We start from the raw sequence: 23,198 nt of genomic DNA on the forward strand, positions 1-23,198 counted from the left end.
ATGGCAGAGCGCATTAAAGCGCATCCACAAACCTCAACCTGCAGGACTAAATGGCGGGAAAGAAGGCCCACCCGCCCGGTTGGATCAACAGCCCAGAGGACCCTCCCGCTTTTCCCAGCCCCGCAGTTCTGCCCCTCCCACCAAAAGGCGGAATCCCTGGAAGGGGATTTCCCGATGGAACTTTCCTTTTCCTTTCCACCCCCACCAGCACCGTCCCTCGAATTGCGTCTGGATGTCTGCCCAGCAACAATGACGACAAGGGAACTTTCTTTTTTTTCCCATTGGTTGAGTTCGCCCAATCGCCGGCGTGCTCTGGATTGTTTGGGCTTGTTGATCAACGCCAGGCGCTTTTTTTCTCTGGCTGCGGCTTCCGGGAAACGGAGCGCGGCTGGAGGATCGCGGCCAGGATGGCTTTGATCTTTGCGCTCCTGTTGCTCCTAGTATTGGTGACGGCCGCCCCTCGGGAGAGCTGTTTCGGTGAGTCCCTTCGGGGGCCGAGTGGGGTGGGGGGATTGGGTGTTCCTTTCCCTTTTATCTGCCAAGGAAACTTTCTCTCCTCTCCCAAAAGTTTATTCCCAGGAAGAGAATCCTGATTCGGTCCTCTTTCTAGTCCGCTCCCCCTCCCCACTCTGGCCACTTCGAGATCAGGCCCCAAAGCTGCCACTCCCCCCCACCCCACCCCCCCAACCCCACTCTGGGAACAGGACAAAGGTGCCCCCCCTCCACAGCTCAGTCAAGTCTACCTGAGCGCCCCCCCAAGCGCAGTTCTTTCCCTCCCCCAAAGTGGAGGTTGTCGGAAAGCAGCGCTTGCCCGAGATTAGGTCACTTCAGGAACCTTCTGGCTGCCTTCGCACAACCCCTCCGCCTCGCTTGTTGTTGTTTTTTTCCTGCCTTTGGCAAGAGGCTTTTTTTTGCTCTTTGTGGCTTCTGGTGCTGGGTTCGACTGGGTTCCGTGTATTGGCAGACCCGGAGGCTGGTGCAATGGAGCCATTGGGTTAAGGTTGCCCTGTGAATACAGGTAGTCCTCGACTTACGGCCACAGTTGAGAGCAAAAACTCCACGGTTAAATAAAGACGTTTGTGAAGTGAGCTTTGCCCCATTTTATGGCCTTTCTTTCTTTCTTTTATTTTATTTTAATTCCATTTATATCCCGCCCTTCTCCGAAGACTCAGGGCGGCTTACAAGCTTAGCCTCAACTGTTCAGCAAATCGCTGCACTTGCTAAGTGAGTAGCCCGGTTGCTAAGTGAGTCTGGCTTCCCCATTTACATTGTTTGTCGGAAGGTCGCAAAAGGGGATCACACATGATCTTGGGACACAGCAACCGTTATAAGTATGAACCAGTTGACAAGCCTCTGAGTTTTGATCGCCTGATCGTGGGGATGCTGCCAAGTTCGCAACTGTGAAGAAGTCATTTCCTTCAGTGCCTTTGTGACTATGAACGGTCACTAAACGAACTGTTGTTAAGTCGAGGACTTCCTGTAAAGCAGGATAAGAATGTACAGAGAAGCTTTCCTTGAATGAACTTCCTAAAGACTCGTCCTTCTTTCTTGTCACTTCCTCCTCGATCTCCCCCCCCACCTCCCAGTCCTAAATCCCAGTATTATCCTGGGCTGTTTTTCTAGGACAGGCAGGACTCCTCCTTCCATTTCAGAAGCCACCACCATGGGACAGCTTGCAAAACTAAAAATATTTAAAATGTATTATTCCTTAGTAATTAGAAAGGGGGTCTTGGGGTGTTTCCTGCTTGTTTGCTCAGAGAAACTATCGATGGAGCAGCTTTCCAAAAGGTATAAAAAAGAACCATTAAATAGGGTGAGTTGGAGGCAGAAGGAGAGAAGCTACTGTGGATGGTGATCATGAAATGAAGGGCTTGTTTGGACACAGACAGGCCCAAACTGACCAACCATTCCTGACTTGAGGAGGATTCACGATTGTGACGAAGCCCAACCTGCGTTGCATTCACACGTTTCTCCTCTCAGGCAGATTCAGACTTCCTCACTGCTCAGCCCCACGAGGGGAAGAAGCCGATTCTGGATCACGGAAGGTCCAATCCCCACTCCTTCTGTCGGAGAAAAGCTCTGATCCCTTTGGATTCTAAAATCTCTCCAGAGCAGGAAGTGGATCTGGGGATCCCTCTCCCCAAAAGCCCTGAGAAGCCACTGGGATTGTGTAATGGGAGGGGAGAAGGAAGAAGGAGGCCGAGGCCTTTGCCTTGGGACTGGGAAGGCCTGGGAGACCATACTGGAGGGACTGGGCAGTGGGAGTGTTTCTTTTCCTGGGCTGTGCAGGTCTTGCCAAATGATCCTTAAAATGATCTTTAAACTCTTTGGTGCCCTGGAAGAATTCCTGATCTGAAGATCACAATGGTCTCTTTTTTCAATTCGAGCCGCTTCTTTGCTGATTTTTCAGGTTAACTCAGGGGTCGGCAACCTCGGCTCTTTTATGACTCGTGGACTTCAACTCCCAGAATTCCTGAGCCAGCATAGCTGGCTCAGGAATTCTGGGAGTTGAAGTCCACGAGTCATAAAAGAGCCGAGGTTGCCGACCCCTGGGTTAACTGATCTTAAGATATTTAAACGTAGTAGCTGGAACAGTAAAATTGCATAATGGGCCAGGACACACAGTTGCAGTTGATTGGCTGGTGAGTGCCAGCTCCTGCGGGAGGCAATCCACGCTGTGATTGGTTGGTGTGAGTGTAAAGGGGGAGTTTTCCTTTTTTCCCGCCTTTTTCTTCTGTGTGTTCTCTGTACGCTGTTTGATTTACCTCATGATGCTCCTCTTTTTTCCTGACCGTCTTGTCTGCTGTAAATATAGATTGTAAAATGTATTTATTTGTATAAAACTACACGTTTGTGTCAGTTTCTTTGACTTCATTTGGTCACCGGCTGCTCAATTCCTTGACAAACTGATTTGTCGGGCACATCTTATTTTCCTTTGATTATTTTGTCCCGAAGGACTTTCTTTGTTTTCCTTGAAGACACTTTGGCTCCACATCCAAGAATAGCCATAGCACTTAGAGTCATACAGGTAGTCCTCAACTTACAACCACAACTGAGCCCAAAATTTGTTGTTAAGCGAAACATTTGTTAAATGAGTTTTGCCTCATTTTATGACATTTCTTCCCACGGTTGTTCAGGGACTCACTGCAGTTGGTAAATTAGTAACACAGTTAAATGAAATTGGTTTCCCCGTTGACTTTGCTTGTCAGAAAGTCGCAAAAGTTGATCACGTGACCTCCTGGACATTGCAACTGTCATAAATACAAGTCAGTTGCCAAGCGTCTGAATTTTGATCACATGACCCATGGGGATGCTGCAATGGTCGTAAGCAGTGTGTTTTTTTTTTTGTAAGAAAAAAGGTGCTGGAGCTCACATCTTGTTAATCTTTTATTTTAAAAAATCATATATTCAGTTTTTAACTTAAATTTAATTTATTGTACTTAAGGCAGATGTTCATAGTAAATTTTACACTAAAAATTAAAAGATTTTCAATTCACCGATGATTTTTTAAACTAAAGAAATTATTTACCTTTCACATGTGGTCATTCACTGTTTGCACGCCCACACATATTAGTTGTGTAACAAAATATAATGGTTGCTGCCAGTGCTTTTTTTGTAAAAGAAAAAGATGCCGGAATTCACACATCATACAATCCGCCTTGCCTACCCTACAAGGTTCCATCCAAAAAAGGTGCCGGAACTCCGTTCTGAGCGTTCTATGACAAAAAAAGCCCTGGTTGCTGCCTGCAGTAAGCACTTTGTGTGTGACCACACAACCAGCCACAAGCCAAGCAGTGCCATCACAACCAGTGCAGACGAAGTACGCATGCATCAGACTCGACACACAAGCAGCCCGCATGCACCGTTTTAATGATTTTGCCACTGGGCTGCTTCGCTCAACAGGGAGATTCAAGTCCACATGGACCAAACATCAAGTTTTCAAAAGTTACTTTTAAAACTTGGAAAATCTGTCAAAAAAAAGATGCCGGAACTCTGTTCTGGTGTGTTCTATGCCAAAAAAAAAACCCACTGGTCATAAGTATGAAAAGTAATCTTAGCTCACTTTTTCCAGTGATGTTGTAACTTTGAATGGTCACTAAATGAATTGTTGTAAGTCAAGGACTAGCTGCATACTGCTTCACAGTGCTTTACAGTCCCCTCTAAGCAGTTTACAGTAGAGTCTCCCAACCTTTCTGCTTTGGCGGTCCAAAAGGAAAAAGGAGCAGCAGGGACGTGTGCGTGTGCACTCGTATGTGCAAACAGGCTGTGTGCGTGCATGCATGCGCAAAAGGGCCGCCGGCGCCTGTGTGTCCCTGGCAGCAGTGCTAGCGTCCCCGCGCATGCGCAAATGGGGCCGCTACTGCCCATGCAGCGGTGCTACTGTGAGTGGGGCAGGGCTCGCCAGCTATTCCTGGAGCCTGGTGGCCAATAGGCCACGGCCCGGTACCGGGTCGTGAACCATAGGTTGGGGACTCCTGGTTTACAAAGTCAACAAATTGAACCCAACAATCTAGGTCCTCATTTTACTGACCTCGGAAGGACAGCAGCTTCAGTTGTGAATGAACGGTGGAAGGCAGAAGGATTTATGTTCCTTGTAGTCATCTGGTCGTTAGCGCTCTCTCTGAGACTCCTTGAGGCCACTTGACCTACAGCCCATTTTTCACATTTACGACCATTGCAGCATCGGGATTTCTATTTGGATGCTTGACCGCTGGTTCATATTTTTTTTTACATCATCTTGACCGCTGGTTCATCTTTATGACGGTTGCAGTGTCCCAGAGTCACACGATCCCTTTTTGCAAACTTCTGATAAGCAAAGTGTCAAATTCACTTCACAAGCCTGTTACTAATTTGAGAACGGCCGTGATTCACTTAGCAAACGCGGCAAGACAAGTTGTCAAATGGGGCAGAACTCGCTTAGCACATTTCTCACTTTAGCAATGTCAATTTTGGGCTCCGCTGGCCATTACCTCAAGGACTACCTGTTATTGCAAATGGGATGGGAACCTCCTTGAAGCTGCTGAAAGGACTGTGTTGCCCATAGGCCATTGCTGGTGTCCATCCTAGGAGAACAAACCTATCAGGACAAAATGTGTCAGTTTATCTGAAAGACAAGGGTCACTCTTTTGAAGACAGCAAAGTCCACATTCTGGACAGAAAGGACCCCTGGTTTGAAAGGGGGTCATACAGCCCTATAATTGAACAGCCCTCTCTCAAAAAGACAGGGAGGGATATGGTACCACCTATTTCCTGTTTGCAGGGACGTGGTGGCTCAGTGGTTTAGGACGCTGAGCTTGTCAATCAGAAGGTTGGCAATTTGGCGGGTCGAATCCCGAGTGCCACATAACAGAGTGAGCGCCTGTTATTCGTCTCAGCTTCTGCCAACCTAGCAGTTTGAAAGCACGTAAAAATGCAAGTAGAAAAATAGGGACCACTACAGTGGGAAGGTAACAGCATTCTGTGCGCCTTTGGCGTCTAGTCATGCTGGCCACATGACCACGGAGACATCCTCGGACAAGCGCTGGCTCTTCGGCTTTGAAACAGAGATGAGCACCGGCCCCAAGAGTTGGAAACGACTAGCATGCATGTGCAGGGGAACCTTTACCTTTACCTTATTTGCTGTTTACAACACAGTCCTTTCAGCGGCTCGAAGAAGGTCCCACGCCCATTTGTACCGAAGGCATACAGAAGCTCCAAGTGGCTTCAACGAGTGGAATGGACCCCACCGAGTGCTGAGTTCAAATCCAATTCCTACTCAGTTGCCTGAACTCTGGGACAGGAGAGGGAATTTCCCAGCTGGGCATGAGAAGGAAGATGGCTTCATGGCTCCGTTGCTGCTCTCTTCGCTCCCCCAAGGGTCCCGTGGCCTCTGCTCCTTCCTGGATCCCTCTTTCTCTCCCTGCCCCCCCATTTAACAAAATCTCCCCTCAAATCTTTACCTATTAATAATGCATTGTAGGAAGAAAAGTCTTCATCATGGTTCCATCCAAGCTGGGGATAAACAACATGGAGATTACTTTGGGAAGAGGGTTATAGTTTATTGCAGAGGAAAGCTAGACAGGAAGATGGATCCAGGAAAAAAAAGGACTGAGTACATGTTGATAGTGGGTTTTTATACCTCCCCCCCCGGACTCTATTGTTTGGTTATTTCATGTTCCTGCTTGAGGCTATTTCCTGTGTCACGTATCCTGACCTGAGTCCAGTTGTGCTCTTCTAGGATTCTTGATGGTTGTGGGTATGTCCCAGCCCCTGCTTCCCTGGGGCTGGAGTATGTAGATGTATGTAGTATGTAGTATGTAGTAGGCCTTTGTCTTCCTCAGCTTCTAGCTCGATGTCAAGTTTCCGTCTATGGGCTTTTCAAGTGACTCCGAGGCACTGTTTACCTTAAAAGTCCTTTATTAGCCTAATACACCGGCAAAGGCTTGCTGGAAGGAAGCTGGAATCTGAAATCTCCGACCCTTGCACAATATATTAAAACACAATTCTCCACCTTTCTAATTTTGTCATTGATCAATCATATTCTCCAATTAATTTAAAGAATCAGTTTCCCTTCGGTTAGAAGAGCCGCCAAACCTTACCTTCTTTAGAGAGACAAATGACCTTGAAAGTGCATTCCTACTCTTCACTCCTTTAAACTAAAGCAATACACAAGTCTTAAAGCAGTACACAAGTTTAACATATGAAATAGCTACTTCTTCATCTCTTGTCAAGCAATAACATTCGATGTTAGCAGCATTGACACTCCAACCTCCTCGATGGCTCACATTTGCATGTCCATAGAACTTGGGGGAGGGAGAGCTAGGGCTATTAAGCAAACCAGGCGTGCTTTCCTGGTTCTTCAATATCTTTTTTTAGGAAATATATTTTCCTGCCCTTTTAATTACTTCCTTCGCTGGGGAGCTGACTCCCCTCAGCAGGTTGGCCCTCAGTGGGGTGAGATTATTTGAAAGTTGGGGGTGACCAAGTGGGGTTTCCTTCTGCATTGGGGTTGGGACTCCCTTCTCCCCTCTCGGGAGCCTCCTCGGGGCAGAGACTGAGACATCTAGGGGAGCCTTGCTGGAAAGAGGCACATTTGAGGGGGGGGTCAAGTAGAGTTTGGGGGGGTCTACTCTTCCTTTGGCCCTGCTTTTCCTTCCCCTTCTCTCTCACCCCAAAGGTCTCCGCCCTCTAGCCTTTCAGTCCTCCCAAAAAGTGGCTTCCGTTTTTCACCCTCTGCCTCCTCTTCCTCTCGCATCACCTCCCCTTTCCTTTCCCCTTTCTTTCTCTGCCTCCCTCCCCAACCAGGTTTCTTCTTCCTCCCCAGACCCTAAGATGGAGCCAGCTGTGCCCCATAGGATCAGGGTTCCTGAGCGGAAGCCCCCTAACTTTGCTTCTCTGGATCCCTTCTAGGCTCCTCTTTGCATTCCCTGAAATATATCTACACCTCCATCTCGGACCCCAGTCAGGAATTGGCCCATTTTGCTGTTCTGGGGTACGTGGACGATCAGGTCTTTGCTCACTACGACAGCCACAACCAGACGTTCCAGCCTCGGGTCTCCTGGGTGGAGAAGGTGAAGAAGGAGCACCCCAATTACTGGTACAATTACAGCACGTTATTACGTAAGAATGAGAAGGACTTCAGAGAAGACCTGGGGAACCTGATGATTCGCTACAATCATAGCAAAGGTGAGTGATGGGTCAGGTGGCTCCTCCTGCCCCATATTCCCTTCCCCCCTGGAACCATGGGGGAGGGCGGTGGAGAAGTGAGATCCCTTCCATGAGAAAGGCCTATTTATGTGTGTGTGTGTGTGTGTGTGTGTGTGTGTGTGTGTGTATTTGTTTTCTGAGGTTTTCGCGGGTGTTTGTATGTAGATCTTTGGTCGTTTGGGTTTTTTCCCCACGTAGAATTGGAGGTATCAGGGCAACGTTTCGACGAAATCTCATCCGTCATCCTCAGGCTGGTGGCTTCAGCTTCGTTCTTCTGGGAGAAGTGTGTGGTAGTGGCTGTTTTTTCTTCTTTTTTAAACTGCCAGAGGGGGTAAAGGTAAAGGTTCCCCCGCACATGTGTGCTAGTTGTTTCCGACTATCTAGGGGCTGGTGCTCATCTCCGTTTGAAAGCCGAAGAGCCAGCGCTTGTCCGAGGACATCTCCATTGTCATGTGGCTAGACGCCAAAGGCGCATGGAGCGCTGTTACCTTCCCACCATAGTGGTTCCTATTTTTCTACTTGCATTTTTACGTGCTTTCGAACTGCTAGGTTGGCAGAAGCTGGGACGAGTAACAGGCAAAAGCTCGCACAAGCGCAAAGCCGAAGACACCAGCCTGAAGATGACGAGTGTGACCTCGCCAAAACATCGCCAAGACACCTTCAATCCTACACGGGAAAAGACCCAAATACGCCAAGACCTATATACCTGCACCCGTGTCTTTTCCCATGTAGGATTGAGGGTGTCTTGGTGACGTTTCGATGAGGTCCCACTCGTCATCTTCAAGCTGGTGTCTTCGGTTTCGTGCTTGTGCAAGCGAAGCGTGATCAGAGCTGCCGTCTCTCTATAAATTCTGGTGGGGATGTGTGGGGTGCTGGCTTTGTTGCTGTAAGCAGATTGGTTGGCTGTGTTGTTACATCTTGATTGGTTGATGGGGTTATTGTTAGGGGATTAGCCGGCTGATTTATAACATCCAGTGTGGCTGAGGTGCCAGCTGTGTGCTCGTTAGTCTTTTGTGTTGTAACGACCTGGATAATGGGCTATGTGATGACATCCTGAGCTCTATTGTAGGGATTTCCTGAGTTCGGTGTTGAAACATCCTGTGTGGTTTGCTGTGTTGTGATATCCCGAGCTTTAGCATTGTAACCTCCTGAATTTGTGATGTAATGTCCTGAGCAGAAGGCTGTGGTGTAACATCCCAGGCTTTGGTTTGACTTTGAGTTTGTGGTCTGGTCCTGTGTTCATGGTGTGTGTCATTTTGCTTTGTGTGGGGGTCTGGAGGGGGTGCAGCAGCTGGAGATGCTGCTGTGGTTTGGCTTCTGGATGGTGGTTGCATTTCGTCTATGGGGTGGGTGAGGGTGATTGGTGGTGGTGTCCTGTGTTATTGTGGGTCCAGTGTCGCTTTTCGTGGCTGCGACTCGTTTATTGACTAGAGCTAGTTTCCAGATGTCTGGTAGGTGGGAGGTGTCGTTGTCACGTTTATTCATGTTGTGGGAGTGTTTCTCTATTTCGATGACTTCCATAATTATTCTCTTGTTGTAGTGTTCAGTTTTGGAGATTAATTTCGTTCCCTCAAAGTCAATTTCATGTCCTGTTGCTTTAAGGTGCTGGACAGCCATTTGCCTGAAATGGTATAAGGTTTCCTGCCTGAGCAGGGGGTTGGACTAGATGACCTCCAAGGTCCCTTTCAACTTTATTATTATTATTATTATTATTATTATTATTATTATTATTATTATTATTAATTATTATTATTATTATTATTATTATTATTATTATTATTATTATTATTATTATTATAAGGGAGGAAGTTTTTTCTTCTTTTTTGACTGCGTTCTTGTGTTCTGCGATGCGTGCATTTATTCTCCTATTAGTTTGTCGAATGTATGTGATGGCAAATTTTGCATGGTATTTCATAGATTCCTTGGTTTTCTAGCTGGATCTTGTCTTTTGGGTTTCTTAAGATGTTGGCTATTTTTTGGTCAGTGCCGAAGGCTGTCTTGATATTGTGTTTGTGGAGAATTTTGCTGATTTTATGTGTGTTGCCTTTGATGTAGAGGAGGAGGGCTATGCCGTTGTCCTGTTCTGTGTCTCGGTTCTTGGGGGGGGGTGTCTTCCTTTGGATTAGGTTGGTAATTGTATTTCTTTGGAATCCGTTGGAAATTACTACGTTAGTGAGAATGTGTAATTCGGTTTTCAGGTGGTCTTTGTCGGCTAGGCGTTTGGTTCTGGAGATGAGGGTCTTGGCTACGGAGTTGATCTGTGCCGGGTGGTGATGGGATTGTGCGTTTAAGTAGCGGTTGGTGTGTGTTTTTTTCCGGTAGATGGTGTGTCCTAGTGAACCATTGGGTTTTTTGTAGATTAGGACGTCCAGAAAGGGGAGTTGGTTATTAGCTTCTATTTCCATAGTAAATTGTATTTTGGGGTGTAGGCTGTTGAGATGTGTGAGGAAGTTGTCTAGTTTTTCTTTCCCGTGTGGCCATATTGCAAAAGTGTCATCTACATATCTGAGCCAGAGTTTGTGTTTGTGTTCAGATTTGTCTAAGGCGTTGGTTTCGAAGTGTTCCATGTATAGGTTTGCGATGACGGGTGAGAGAGGTGATCCCATAGGTGCTCCTTCTATCTGTTTGTATCTTTGTCCATTGTGCCTGAAGTATGTGTTGGTTAGGCAGTGGTTGGTCAGATCTAGGATGTGCTTAGGGGGGTTGTATTTGTTTTGGATAGCTGTCAAGGCTTCTTTAATAGGCACTTGGGTGAAGAGGGATATGACATTGAAGCTCACGAGTAGGTCGCTGGGTTGCAGGTTTTGTTTCTTTATTGTTTCTATGAAGTGGAGTGAGTTTTATAGTGGAGTGAGTTGATGGATTCTGTGTAGGGCTGAAGTTGTTTGGCAAGGAATTTGGCAAGATTCTGTAGAGGTGAGCCTATGGAGCTGACTATGGGTCTGAGTGGTGTTCCTTCTTTGTGTATCTTTGGGGAGGCTGTAGAGCTTGGGGCATCTGGATGATTTCTCTCTGGGGATGATTCTTTGCTGGATCTCTTCACTGATGGGAGAGGCTTTTATTTTGGATTTGGTGGTTTTTTCCAGGTAGGTGGTAGGGTCCGTGTTTAGAGGTTTGTAAGCAGAGTCTTGGAGTAGGTTGGCTAGTTTGGCTTGGTAGTCAGATGTGTTCATCACCACAGTGGCGCATTACCTTTGTCTGCTGGGAGAATAATTATGTTGTAGTCTTTCCTCAGGTTGGTGAGTGCTTTTTGTTCTTCTTTATGTAAGTTGCTTCCTAGGTGGATTGCTGGAGAGGAGGACGTTGGTGACTTCAAGTCTGATTTTATTGGCTTCATCTGGGTTGATTTTGGTTAGGGTGGCTTCAACCTCGCATATGATGTTTTCAGTGGGGATGCGTTTGGGGGCAACTGCAAAGTGGAATCCTTTGGAAAGGACATTGGTTTCTGCTATGGTGAGGGTCCTGTCTCATATGTTATGTACTGTTCGTTTCATGAGTTGCTGTGAAGAGGGGTTGGGCTTTTGGCGTTTTTCTAGTCTGTGGAGTTTGTTGGTGTGTGTGTGTGTCTGCCTTGAGGGAGGTTTCTGTTTCTGCTCTCCAGAAGGCTAGTTGTTTGGATTTGGGTAGATTTTGAGTGCTGGGTAGATTTTGTTGCTGAGTTTGAGGTGAAGAGTGAGTAGGTCCCTGTTGGTTTGGACTAGTAGGAATCTTTTCCTGTGGAGTTCGTTTCTGATTAGGGCTAATTCAGTTCTTTTTAGGATCCTTTCTTGCGGCTGAGGTTTTAGAATGGAATTTTAGTTGGAAGCATGTGGGGATCACGTTTTTGTCTCGGCAGTTGCATAGGAATGTGAGGTCACATAGGATGGAGGTCACATAGGATATATATATAGGTTGGCAGTTTGGCGGGTGGAATCCCAAGTGCCATGTAACAGAGTGAGCGCCTGTTACTCGTCCCAGCTTCTGCCAACCTAGCAGTTTGAAAGCACATAAAAATGCAAGTAGAAAAATAGGGACCACTCCGATGGGAAGGTAACAGCGTTCCGTGCACCTTTGACGTCTAGTCACCACCGGCCCCTAGAGTTGGAAACGAATAGCACGCATGTAATTTTAAAGTAGAAGATAAAAACAAATACAAACTGAAAGAAAGAAAGAGATATATAAAACAGGCAAGAAAACAGTTGAAGAAAATGTGCAAAGAAAGAAAGAAAGAAAAAATCGTCTCCTGTAGGGAGGGAGGCTTTTGCATGTCCTGAGGACTCCCCAAACTATCCTTCTGTCTGTCTGTCTTTCAGGCCTGCACACTTGGCAGAGGATGGTCAGCTGTAAGCTCCAGGCTGGCAGCAGCAAAGGAGGACTTTGGCAATATGGCTACAATGGGATGACCTTCATCGCCTTTGATAAAAAGACCCTCACCTGGGAGTCTTCTGTCCCCCAGGCCCAGGTGACCCGGAGGAAATGGAATGCTTTTCCAGGACTGGAGCAGTACATTATCTCCTACCTGGAGGGGGAATGCATTGAGTGGCTGAAGAAGTTTTTGTGCTACAGGAAGGAGACGCTGAGGACAGGTGAGCATCTGGATCCAGGCCGGATTTTCCTCCTTTATGGTTGGATATTTTGGACACAGTCAGCTCCTTTGGGTTCCTGGTCTGCTGTCTGACTGCCCAGGAGGGAATCCTCCCCCTCCCCTTCCAGCCCCTCCCCATGACGCGGGAAGCCCTGTTTGCTTCCCCTTGCGGGGCCGCCATTCAACGGACCAGGAAACGCAGCCTCTGCCTGGCGGGTGCCTGGGTGGATCAAGCAGGAGAAGCACACGGGGGTGTCGTGTTCACGGCCCACAATGAGGCAATAGGAACACTTGGGGTTCTTCAGTGAAACCCCCATTAGCCAACCTGTAGCCAAGTGTGAGGGACACCCTTAATGTCTCCCCATTAACTCTCCCCACATCCCACAGGGGGCTCACTCCCTTCCTTGTACCCATGCCCACCACTGGGTGTCTCCACTTCTACCATTAACAAGACATTATCATTTGCCTTCCAGCACCTCTCTGGAATATGGGAAACCCTGTTTAGTTCCTGTTGCCAGGGAACCATTATATAAGTGGACCAGGAAGTACAGCGTTTACCTGCCAGGCAAAATCGATTAAGGGTGTCAGGAATTGTGCAGAGATCTCCTTGAGCTAACAAGAAGTTGCACAGACAAAAAAGGGTAGCAAAGTTCACACAGTAACCACACAGATACACTGAGGTGTGAAAAACAAAATACTTTACTTTGTGGTGTAATACAAAGCACAGTCAAAAATAAACAGTCCAGGTCATACTCGTGTAAAGAACAGATAAACAATAGTAACAGTCCAAGGAGTATTCCAAATACAAAGTCTTCTTACCGGTCCAAAGGTCAAAACATAGTTGTTCAGGTTTAACACAGTGGCAAACCAACAATAGTAGTAAGAGAGTAACTAACAGTGAAAAAACAGCGAGAGCAGAGAGAGAGAAACTACATCCCTAGCTCCCTCTTATGGCCGTTGGAAGGAAAACACACCCTTGGCCAATCATCACATTTAAAGTGATATCATACATCATGGCTTATATATTTCCAACCGAACCAGGTAGGCTTACACATATGCCTAACATTCTCCCCTTTGGGTAGGACAATATGTTGCTTCTTACAATCTGAGGCCATAAGTTTCACAACTGGCTTTGTGCTTAACAGCACCCTGAGCTTTGGTGAAATGGTCTGCGATATTAATATCAGTTGCGCAGTATTCCAACTGTATCAGTTTGTCCTTAATACATTGTCTAACATTTAGGTAATGTAAATCGGTATGTTTAGACCTTGTCCTGATGGCAGCATTGGTTGCCATCTTAATCGCAGCCTGGTTATCCTCATACACAAGAAATGGACTATTAACAGTTAGTCCCATGTCCAGTAATATCTGTTTATAAACCAGTAATTCAGTACACAAAACCGATAAACAAGAAAACTCGGCTTCCATCGTAGACAGGCTAATGTGCTTCTATCTAATGGATTTCCACCCTATGATCGAATCACCTAGCATTACAACGAAACCTGAGGTTGATTTTCGAGTGCTTGCATCAGAAGCAAAACTTGCATCTGCATATGCTGTGAGAACTAAATCACGATTGGGTTCCAGATACAATGAGTAGTGTATGGTCTGTTTTAAGTTTTAAGGGTGTCTTGTCCACAGCCCACGAAGAGAACAACAGGTCTCCCTTTCTGGCATCCGATGATGCACCTCCCACTCCCACCACTAGGGGGCACCTACAATGAAATAGGGCAGTGATGGCAAACCTTTTAGAGACTTGAGTGCCCAAACTGCAACCCAAAACCCACTTATGTATCATTGGGTGCTGGGTGGGCGTGGTCCTTTGGGTGGGTGTGGCCACTTGGGTGGGCATGGCCCATTGGGTGGGCATGGCTGCGGTGGTAACGGCAAACTGGAAGGGACTAAAAAGTTCAATCAATCAATTCCAACTTTATGAGATCTTTTTTTTTCCCCGCGAGAAGTTGAAATTGATTGATTGAATCTTTTCTCTTTTTTTGCACATGGCGGCGGAGGCCTAAAGCGAAAAGGTTTTATAAACGCCAGCTGAAGGCCTAGGACTGGGGCAACGGCGCGCATGCCCACAGAGAGGGCTCTGCGTGCCACCTGTGGCACGGAAATAGGGCATTATCAGCTCTTCCACGTGGGCAGAAATGGCCAAGGTTGAGGAGGGGGGAAAAAACCCCACAGATTCTGTGGGTCTTTCTCTTAAACCTCCAACAGCTTCCTTTTCTTTCACTTTAGTGACTTCCCCAGAAAACAACCCCTTCCTCGCCTTCAGGAACGCTCCGTCGGCCCACAGAATCTCTTTTCCACATTAACCAGGGTGAGATTCCAAAAGGCCTTGCAGCCTCCTGCTTTGATTCTCATTGTCCCTCTCTTGAAAGCGTTGCCATACGCTAAATAAAACAAATAATCCTGCAATTGCGATTGTGTCCCTTGGAAAGAAGAAGCCTAGAACAGTCTCAGATCTGGGGAAGTGAAAGTGGACCACAAAAGTAGGGAGAAACACCTGGGTTATTTTTAAGGAACCCCCTAAATAGCAGCTTCTGTTTCCCTCCCCTGAAGGAAACAATCCAAGATCACTCAGAGTTCAAAGCCGCCAGAGAGAATTTCCTTGGACCCTCAATTTGCTCCCAGAGGTTTTTCAGGCTGAGTCCCTGGGAAGGACTCAGAATCAGGAGTTCTTGTGGTTGAGCATTTTCCAGATCTGGAGCATTTCCTAAAACTCTTGGAGACGCTGCAGGTGTGGACTGGGAAGTAGTGGATGATTTTCCTGCCCCTCCAAGTTTTCCACTGACGTTCAGGCTCTGGAGGCGCTCAGAGTTAATTCCGGGGGTGCCGTTTCTGCAGAGCCCCCAGAGGTGACAGTGAGCATCAGGACAAAGGAGGTGGAGGATGGGATGGAGATGCATGTCTGCCGCCTGGATGGCTTCTACCCCAGGGAGATCGATGCCTCCTGGAGGAGAGACAGGGAGGTCTGGCTGTCGGACACCCTCCATGGCTCCGTGGCCCCCAACGCAGATGGGACCTACCACTACTGGCTCAGCATCCGGATCGATCCCAAAGAGAGGGGCCGCTATCGGTGTCATGTGGAGCACGACGGCCTGCAGAAGCCTCTGGACGTGGCCTTGGAGGGTGAGAGGCTGCAGGGAGGGAAAGGCTGGGCTCTTTGGCAGGCCGGAGCGCTGTGGGAGAGGAATCTCACCCCAGATGTGTCCAGATGTGAACATACTTGAGATTTAATCAGTTGCTTTTTCCAGTGTTGAAGCTTGTGGACCTGCAGTCCACAGAATTGACTTTAGTGGATTAAGCAAGCGACACATCCCATCGCAAGAGTTCTGATTATTAAATTTTATTTATTTATTTATTTATTTATTTATTTATTTATTTATTTATTTATTTATTTATTTATTTATTTATTTATTTATTTATTAATTATTGGGACTTATATGCCGCCCTATCTCCCGAAGGACTCAGGGCGGCTAACAACAATAAAATACAATAATACAGAAATTAAAAGAAAATTAAATTAATGGCCGAGTAGAATAAATTAAAATTAAAATTAAAATAAGTTAAAAATTAAAAACATAATTAAAATCCCTGTCAGTCCAGGTCAGCTTGATGGAAAAGGAGTGTTTTGAGGCCGCGGCAAAAGGACCGGAGATCTGGGGCCATCCGAAGCTCAAGGGGGAATTGGTTCCATAGGGCTGGCGCTCCTACAGAAAAGGCCCTCCCCCTGGGGGTCGCCAGCCGACATTGTCTAGCCGACGGTACCCTGAGGAGGCCCTCTCTGTGTGAGCGCACTGGGCGATGGGAAGTCATTCCTGGCAGCAGATGGTCCTGCAAGTATCCCGGGCCTAAGCCATGTAGGGCTTTAAAGGTAAGTACCAGCACCTTAAATCTCACCCGGAGGACAACTGGTAACCAATGCAGCTCACGCAGGAGGGGTGTAATATGGGAGTATCGGGATGCTCCCATCACTACCCGTGCGGCCGCATTCTGCACCAGTTGAAGCCTCCGGGTGGTCTTCAAGGGCAGCCCCATGTAGACAGCATTGCAGTAATCTATACGGGAGGTAAATGCTCTTAGATCCTCTTATCCTCTCTTCCTCCCCTGTTTCCTGCGTCCAGCAGGGGAGCAGCACCCTAAAAATTTTTTTCCTTTTGTTTAAAAGTCCTAAAGTCCAAAAATCAGGAGGTGTTTTATAGCCCCTTTTCTCAACCCCAAATTTCACTAAAAGTGATAAACTTCAGCCGACTTCAGGAAAATGTAGCATACCGGTCTGAGTTTTTACCAGCAGAGACTAACCACCACTGTCCTGTTGTAAATCACAAAACGTCACTGTGCATCACACATAATTTTATGATCAAGTGTTTATAGGAATTCCTGAGGGCTCAGCATAAAACTAACGCAGAAAAGCCCTCTGGCAAAGAACTCTGCACATGCTCCAGTCTTCTTGTTAAAGGAATCTTAATCACATATTTATGGCTTGTCTGTTTCTTTATCTTCCACCTTTGTTTTTACAAATAACGTAAGGTGGCCCACGTACGTTATACTCCTCCCTTCTCCTAATTTTCCCACAAAAACAACCCCGTGAGGTGGGCTGGACTGAAAGACTGACTAGCCCAGGGCTAGGCAACCTTGGCTCTTTTATGACTCATGGACTTCAACTCCCAGAATTCCTGAGTCAGCTATGCTGACTCAGGAATTCTGGGAATTGAAGTCCATGAGTCATAAAAGAGCCGAGGTTGCCTACCCCTGGACTAGCCCAAGGTCATCCAGTTGGCTTCCGTGGCTAAGGCGGGTCTAGAACACGCACGATCAATTTTGACTGGAAAATCCATTTCCAAAAGAAGGAGGTCTCCGAAAACAAACATCCGTAAATTCAGTCGGCGTTGATCGACTTGGAAGATTTTTCAGTGCCAATCATGCCGTGTTTTTTTTCCCTGCTGAATTGTGACTTTGACAAATAACAGAATCACAGAGTGGAAAGGGAGCTTGGAGGTCTTATACTCCAACCGCCCTGCTCAAGCAGGAGACCCTATACCGTTCTGGACAAGCGGTGGTCTGGTCTCTTCTTAAAAACCTCTAAAAATTAAGGGAGAAAAAAAAGATGACGAAGCAAACTGCCCAATTCTACCCGGAGTCAGGATGCATTGGGGTAGCCCAGGGGTAGGCCACCTTGGCTCTTTTTATGACTCGTGGACTTCAACTCCCAGAATTGATCTGGGCTGTTGTTCTGAGAGGAAAGGAAACTTCGTAAGGAGACGTCGAGGTGTCCTCATGCTACCACTGGGACAGCGACTCCCAGACTTTTCTGCGCCCCGCGTCCCTGGAACGCTTCGGATATATTCTCACACCCATTGCAAAAGTTTGGAATAACAGCAACGAATTATGCACGTGCACTATAATTTTGAAAACCCAAGTTTTCGCACCCCCTGGAAGATCATCTCCCACCCCCAGGGGTTGGGCACCCCTGCATTAAGAGGAACACGAAGTGGAGCCCCATAAACTGTTTAATTTGGGGACTTTCCAGTCCTTTGGCTGCATGTAGAGTCCCGGTGGCAGAGTGGTTGGAAGGCAGCCTTGCAGGCTAACTCTGCCCGCTGCCTGGAGTTCGATCCTGACTGGCTCAAGGTGGACTCAGCCTTCCAACCGTCCTTCGGAAGTCAGTTAAATGAGGACCCAAATTGTGAGGGGAAGTGGCTGTATTCTGAATCAAACTGTTGTACTGTGATTAATCCCTTTGTTAAGAATCCTGTGGTCTATATAAGCAGATGCCATCACTATTAACAGTTCTTTTCAGATAGCAGAACTCATGAAATACCTTGATCATCCAGAAATACCTTTATTTGCATGTAGAGTAGAATACAGCAAATGGGGTGAGTTAGGAGATATTGTATGATATTCCAAGGTCAGAAGATGGTAATAACTCACAGCGTCTGCACGTGAATCTGGAGCATATGTCTGCTGGTTATCACATGTCTGCCGATTATGGAGAAGGAGCATCTCTAGGGACAAAGGAGCAAGTCCGTCCCAGAAAGGGGGAAATACATCACAAGGGGGAGGGATTAACTGTCCCATTAGCATAATGTATAATTTCCCAAAACAGCCACGTGGTGGCAGCACAGGCTGACTGTAAACCAGAGAGAGAGAGAGTGCTGTAAAACATCACGGGGCGGTATATGAGTAAGTGCTATTGCTGTTGCTATTAAGTCTCTCCCCCAACGGGGATGAATGAGGTTCTCCTTCAATTATCTGCTTTTTCTCCCAATTCAGAACCAAAATCCACGGGGATCTCCATAGGGTACATCATCCTCTATGTTGTGGCTGGTCTTGTCCTGCTGGGTATGATTGGTTTTGGGATCTATGTATTCTTCAGTAAGTATCTTCTTTTATGGGTGAGGGAAGAAAGATGGGGAGGTTCCTCCCAAGTCTCCCCCTTTGGGGAGCTTCTTCAGGGCTTCCTCCTCTCCTGTTTTCCCAGCCCTCTTGGCGAGCCTCTGAGATCTCAGCCTCTTGCTGGGACTCCAGTCTCGATTCAGCTGAGGTTGGGACAATCCTGCCTTCTTCTGAGTTGGGAAGAGGCCTCATAGTTCTGTCCTTCTCAAAGTCTTTGGTCAAAGAGCAGCAGAGAAGGATTTCCATGAAAACCTTCCACCCCTCCCAGCTGCTGCTGCTTCCCCCATTTCCCTTCAACCCTCTCGGAGGCAGGAGGTCTCTCTTGGGGCAAATCAGGAGATACATTTGGTTTTTGAAGATCTTTCTGTCTTTATTGACGGGTCAAAGGGACTGTGAAATATCTCCTGGGGCTCTTCCTCCTAGAGAGGGTGAGGTTGGGTGATCTCTGGTGGATTCTTTTGAGCTTTCACTGTTTTTTGTCCTTGCAGAGAGACGTCAAAATGCAGCACAAAGCGAGTAACTCATCCTCTTTACATGTAATCTCCAATTTAGAGCAGGGACCAGAGGCAACATCACGTGTGTGTGTGTGTGTGTGTGTGTGTGTTTAAACACAAAAGCACCTCATGAAGCTGCAGAGTTGTACTATGTCTTCCTCTTTCTCCTAGGATGTAGACCGGGCCAGGAGGGCTTCTTTTCATTAATGGCAGGCTGTTTTAGGCATGGAGACCCCCAAGGAGAAACATCTGGGACAAGGAACCCTCAAGAAGGTGAGAAGACCCAGCTGGGTGGAAGGTCCCTCTGACTGAGACGTGGCTCTGTTTTCCAAGTAGGCGGAAAGGAAGATATTGGCCATTATATAGTCCATAAAAATAATGATCAAAAGGAGGCATTTTGAGAGAAGAGCTTCCGTGGATGCCAGTTGGCTCTCCTCTTGGTCTCCCACTCAAAGGCTCTCTAAGTATGAACTGATTAGAAAAATGATTTTGGAGCTATCACATTGGCTATTCCCTCTGGCTGAACAATTGCTCTATTTGGAGATATACATACACATACACATACACATACATACATACATGTTGTTGTTAGCTGCAAAGTTGTGTCTGACCCATCGCAACCGCATGGACAAAGTTCCTCCAGGCCTTCCTATCCTCTACCATCTTCTGGAGTCCATTTAAGCTCACACCTACTGCTTCAGTGACTCCATCCAGCCACCTCCTTCTCTGTCGTCCCCTTCTTCTCTTGCCCTCAACCTTTCCCAACATGAGGCTCTTCTCCAGTGAGTCCTTCCTTCTCCTTAGGTGCCCAAAGTATTTGAGTTTCAACTTCAGGATCTGGCCTTCTAAAGAGCAGTCAGGGTTGATCTCCTCTAGGACTGACCGGTTTGATCGCCTTGCAGTCCAAGGGACTCACAGGAGTCTTTTCCAGCACCACAGTTCAAAGGCCTCAATTCTTTGGCGCTCAGCCTTTTTTTATGGTCCAGCTTTCACTGCCATACATTGCAACTGGGAAGACCATGGCCTTGACTATATGCAATTTTGTTGACAGGGTGATGTCTCTGCTTTTTAGTGTGCTGTCTAGACATACATACATATATACATACATACATACATACATTTCGAAAATTCTTTCCTATGCCTTTTAGCCAAAGCAGTTTGGTTTAAACTGTTATCCATGTATTTGTCTGTCTTTGATTGTGTGTGTGTGTGAGAGAGAGAGGGGGGGGAGAGAGAGAAGGGTAGGTGGAGTCAGAAAGAGCTGAGTTTTTTTTCCATCTGTAAGCCAAGAGAGCAACTTGCTCACCCACTTTTCTTTCCCTCTTTTCCAGGAAGTGAGGAAGGATCTAATAATTCAGATCAGGGTAAGTCGGAGGGAGCCGATGCCGTGGAAGCAATTCTGCCTCTTTGCAAGACTTTGGGTGGATGGGGGGGGGGTTGGGGGGCAAGAGGAAAAGTGGGAGAGTCCCCCCACTTTTTAAAGGCCCTCCTAATATTGCCTCCCTGCGTTTCCTCTGTGTCTGGATCTGGTGAAATAATTAGAATTGGAGCCAGTCTGGTTTAATGGTGAGGGCACCAAGAGAGACTAATTGGGAGACGGTGAGTTCTAGTCCCATCTTAGGCATGAAAGCCAGGCAGGGGTCACAAAATCCACTTTCCTTGCGCTGATTTGTTCCTGAGGCGGAGAGGGGGAAACTCTCCCTGTGGGATACACGCAGGGGAGGCAGCCCAGAGTCTGCCTGGTGGAGCCTGGCTGCCTTTGGAGGAAAGAGCCATCAATTCCTTGGTGGGAAATAGGGAAACCAACGGCAATGCCACCATCCCCAGTGGTTAGAGTCTCTTCCGGTGGCATAGCTGAGACCTGGCTGACTCTGGAAGATGGGGGATCCGCTCCGGAAAGGGTTTAGGGTTAGGAATCTCTTTTGGTTTTCAAGGGCCTTGCTCCCCAGGTTTTTGGTTGTAACACCCTGTTTCTGAGTCTGGTTTCTATTGGTTGTTTTAAATATTCTACATGGCATTTCATTGTAAGCCACCACCTTGGAGAGATGGGTGACGTAGAAGTTTAATACTAACTAAATAAAAGAGTCCCCCGAGAAGTTCATGAAGCTGCAGAGGTTTAATGGTGAAGAGAGAGAGAGAGATGGGGGGGACCTGGACAAAGCAAAGACTCACTCTGTGTCTTTCTCTCCAATGCAGGAAGCACTGAGATCATGTTGCAGTCCTCTTGCAGGTGAGTGGCCCCACTGGGAGTTGTAATGGGGGGAGAAGGAGGGAGGGACGGAAGAGCTTTGAACTCCAAGGACCAACTGACGGTGAAGATACTTTGGGAAATCACCGGAAGGGAAGGAATTTGGGGGAGAGGCAGTGGGGCTCTGAGGAAGGGTCTGCCCGCCCCCAAACTCTCCTCCTGCAAGGCCAGACTGTGGCCCTCTCAGGCTCTGACTGCCTCGGATCAGGAGGCTCAGAGACCTGCAGAAAGGAGATCTGAGTGTTCTCATTGCAAGGGGCGGGGGGAAAGGGGGCAGACGAGCGACTTCCTGAGGGTCCCGCAGTCATGGATGGAGAAGGGGCTTCTCTCCCCTCCTTGATCCCATCTGGGAATTTATTTATTTATTTATTTTATTCGATTTATATACTTCCCTTTTCCCGAAGGACTCAGGGCGGTTTACAGGGCAAATTAAAAAAGATACAATATACAGATTAAAATACAATTAAATTAATAGCCCCAAGACTTTAAAATTGAATTTAAAACCTTAAAAACCCCTCAGTCCAGGCCGGCCAGCTGAAATAGCCACGTTTTTAGGTCCCGGCGAAACGAACGAAGGTCGGGGGCGATCCAGAGTTCCCCCGGCAGCCGATTCCATAGGGCAGGCGTGCCCACAGAGAATGCTCTCCCCCTGGGAATCACCCACTGGCACTCCTTGACCGGTGGGACCCTGAGGAGGCCTTCCCTGTGAGAGCGCACAGGACCTCCTTCCAGATGCTGAAGGGAGACCTGGGATCTCTGGAGGCCATGAATCCATGTGCACTTGTCTGGGGGAGGGCAACATGGACTAGAATTGAATTTGTGTATTTGAGGGGAGGCATCCATACTTGTGGGGCAGGTTCTCGCCCACCTCAGGAGCCAGGCCCAGCCCTGCCCCTCCCCTCTTGTAAATCCCACCCAGCTGATCCCTCTCTTGAGGCTGCTGCTGCTGCTCCTTCCCATGGCTGATCTTCCCTGGATGGTGTGATTCCTCCTCTTGGCTCCCTCTTAAACTGACCTTGCCTCCTTTTTTGCAGCACGAATGGACACTCCCAGCATAAGGAAAGAGAAGATGAATACAAGCGCCCTCTGAATTAGGGCGGACTCTTTGAAGGGGCCCTTCCGGGCCCTTCTAAAATGCTGGGACCAGGATATATTTTGGGTCTTGCTCTTCAGGTGCCTAATTTCATGCAGTGGCCCAAGAGTGAGAAGACCCTTGACTGATGGGAAAGAAGGCCTCATATTACAACAGATGCTCTCTGAGCAAAGAAGTGAAAGTGAAAAGTGAAAGTGAAAAGGGTGGGGTCTTTCGCCTATTTCTTTTTGGGCTTCCCCGATGGCTTCGAGAGCTGGCCATCTTTGAGAGCCTATAGACTATTTATTTATTTATTTGTTTGTTTGTTTGTTTTATATACCGCCCTTCTCCTGGAGGACTCAGGGCGGTGTACAGAGCAATAAAGTAAGAATACAATAAAACAATAAAGTGAGAAAATTTTAAAACCCAAATCCATCAGGCCAGGCCGGCTTGTTGGAATAGATAAGTTTTTAGATCACGCCGGAAGGAGCGAAGGTCGGGGGCCATCCGGATTTCAGCTGGTAAGTGGTTCCAAAGGATTGGCGCACCCACCGAGAATGCTCTCCCCCTGGGGGTCACCAGCCGACATTCTCTGACCGGTGGCACCCTGAGGAGGCCCTCTGTGGGAGCGCACAGGACGGAGGGATGTTGACGCTGGCAGTAGGTGCTCCCGTAGGTAATCCGGACCCACGCCATGTAGGGCTTTGTATGTCATCACCAGCACCTTGAATT

General features: G+C 47.5%; 1 protein-coding gene across 3 annotated transcripts; it reads left to right on the plus strand.

Annotated features, from left to right (window-relative positions):
* The first annotated feature begins 331 nt into the window (after window positions 1–331).
* LOC310635928 (major histocompatibility complex class I-related gene protein-like) lies at window positions 332–22,546 on the plus strand. 3 transcript variants are annotated; one of them, XM_083355320.1, is made up of 9 exons: window positions 332–477; window positions 7,390–7,665; window positions 11,979–12,251; window positions 15,101–15,385; window positions 18,530–18,631; window positions 19,141–19,419; window positions 20,478–20,510; window positions 21,343–21,376; window positions 22,429–22,546. In XM_083355320.1, exons 1-6 carry the CDS (start codon window positions 408–410, stop codon window positions 19,170–19,172), a joined length of 1,038 nt encoding a protein of 345 aa, XP_083211446.1. In that variant the 5' UTR covers window positions 332–407; the 3' UTR covers window positions 19,173–19,419; window positions 20,478–20,510; window positions 21,343–21,376; window positions 22,429–22,546. The 3 variants fall into 3 exon arrangements, with proteins under 3 accessions (XP_083211446.1, XP_083211447.1, XP_083211448.1); XM_083355321.1 differs by lacking the exons at window positions 19,141–19,419; window positions 20,478–20,510; window positions 21,343–21,376; window positions 22,429–22,546 and adding an exon at window positions 15,858–16,130 and having other exon boundaries at window positions 18,530–18,594; XM_083355322.1 differs by lacking the exons at window positions 19,141–19,419; window positions 20,478–20,510; window positions 21,343–21,376; window positions 22,429–22,546 and adding an exon at window positions 15,863–16,130 and having other exon boundaries at window positions 18,530–18,594.
* The last annotated feature ends 652 nt before the right edge of the window (window positions 22,547–23,198 follow it).

Source organism: Vipera ursinii (genome assembly GCF_947247035.1).
Source record: "Vipera ursinii genome assembly, chromosome: 2".
Lineage (NCBI taxonomy): Eukaryota > Metazoa > Chordata > Lepidosauria > Squamata > Viperidae > Vipera > Vipera ursinii.

Coding starts and splice junctions, on each gene's coding strand:
- LOC310635928 (XM_083355320.1), top strand. CDS start 408: ATGGCTTTGATCTTTGCGCTCCTGTTGCTCCTAGTATTGGTGACGGCC. Junction 478..7,389: donor CCCTCGGGAGAGCTGTTTCG/GTGAGTCCCTTC, acceptor GATCCCTTCTAG/GCTCCTCTTTGCATTCCCTG. Junction 18,632..19,140: donor TGGGATCTATGTATTCTTCA/GTAAGTATCTTC, acceptor TTGTCCTTGCAG/AGAGACGTCAAAATGCAGCA.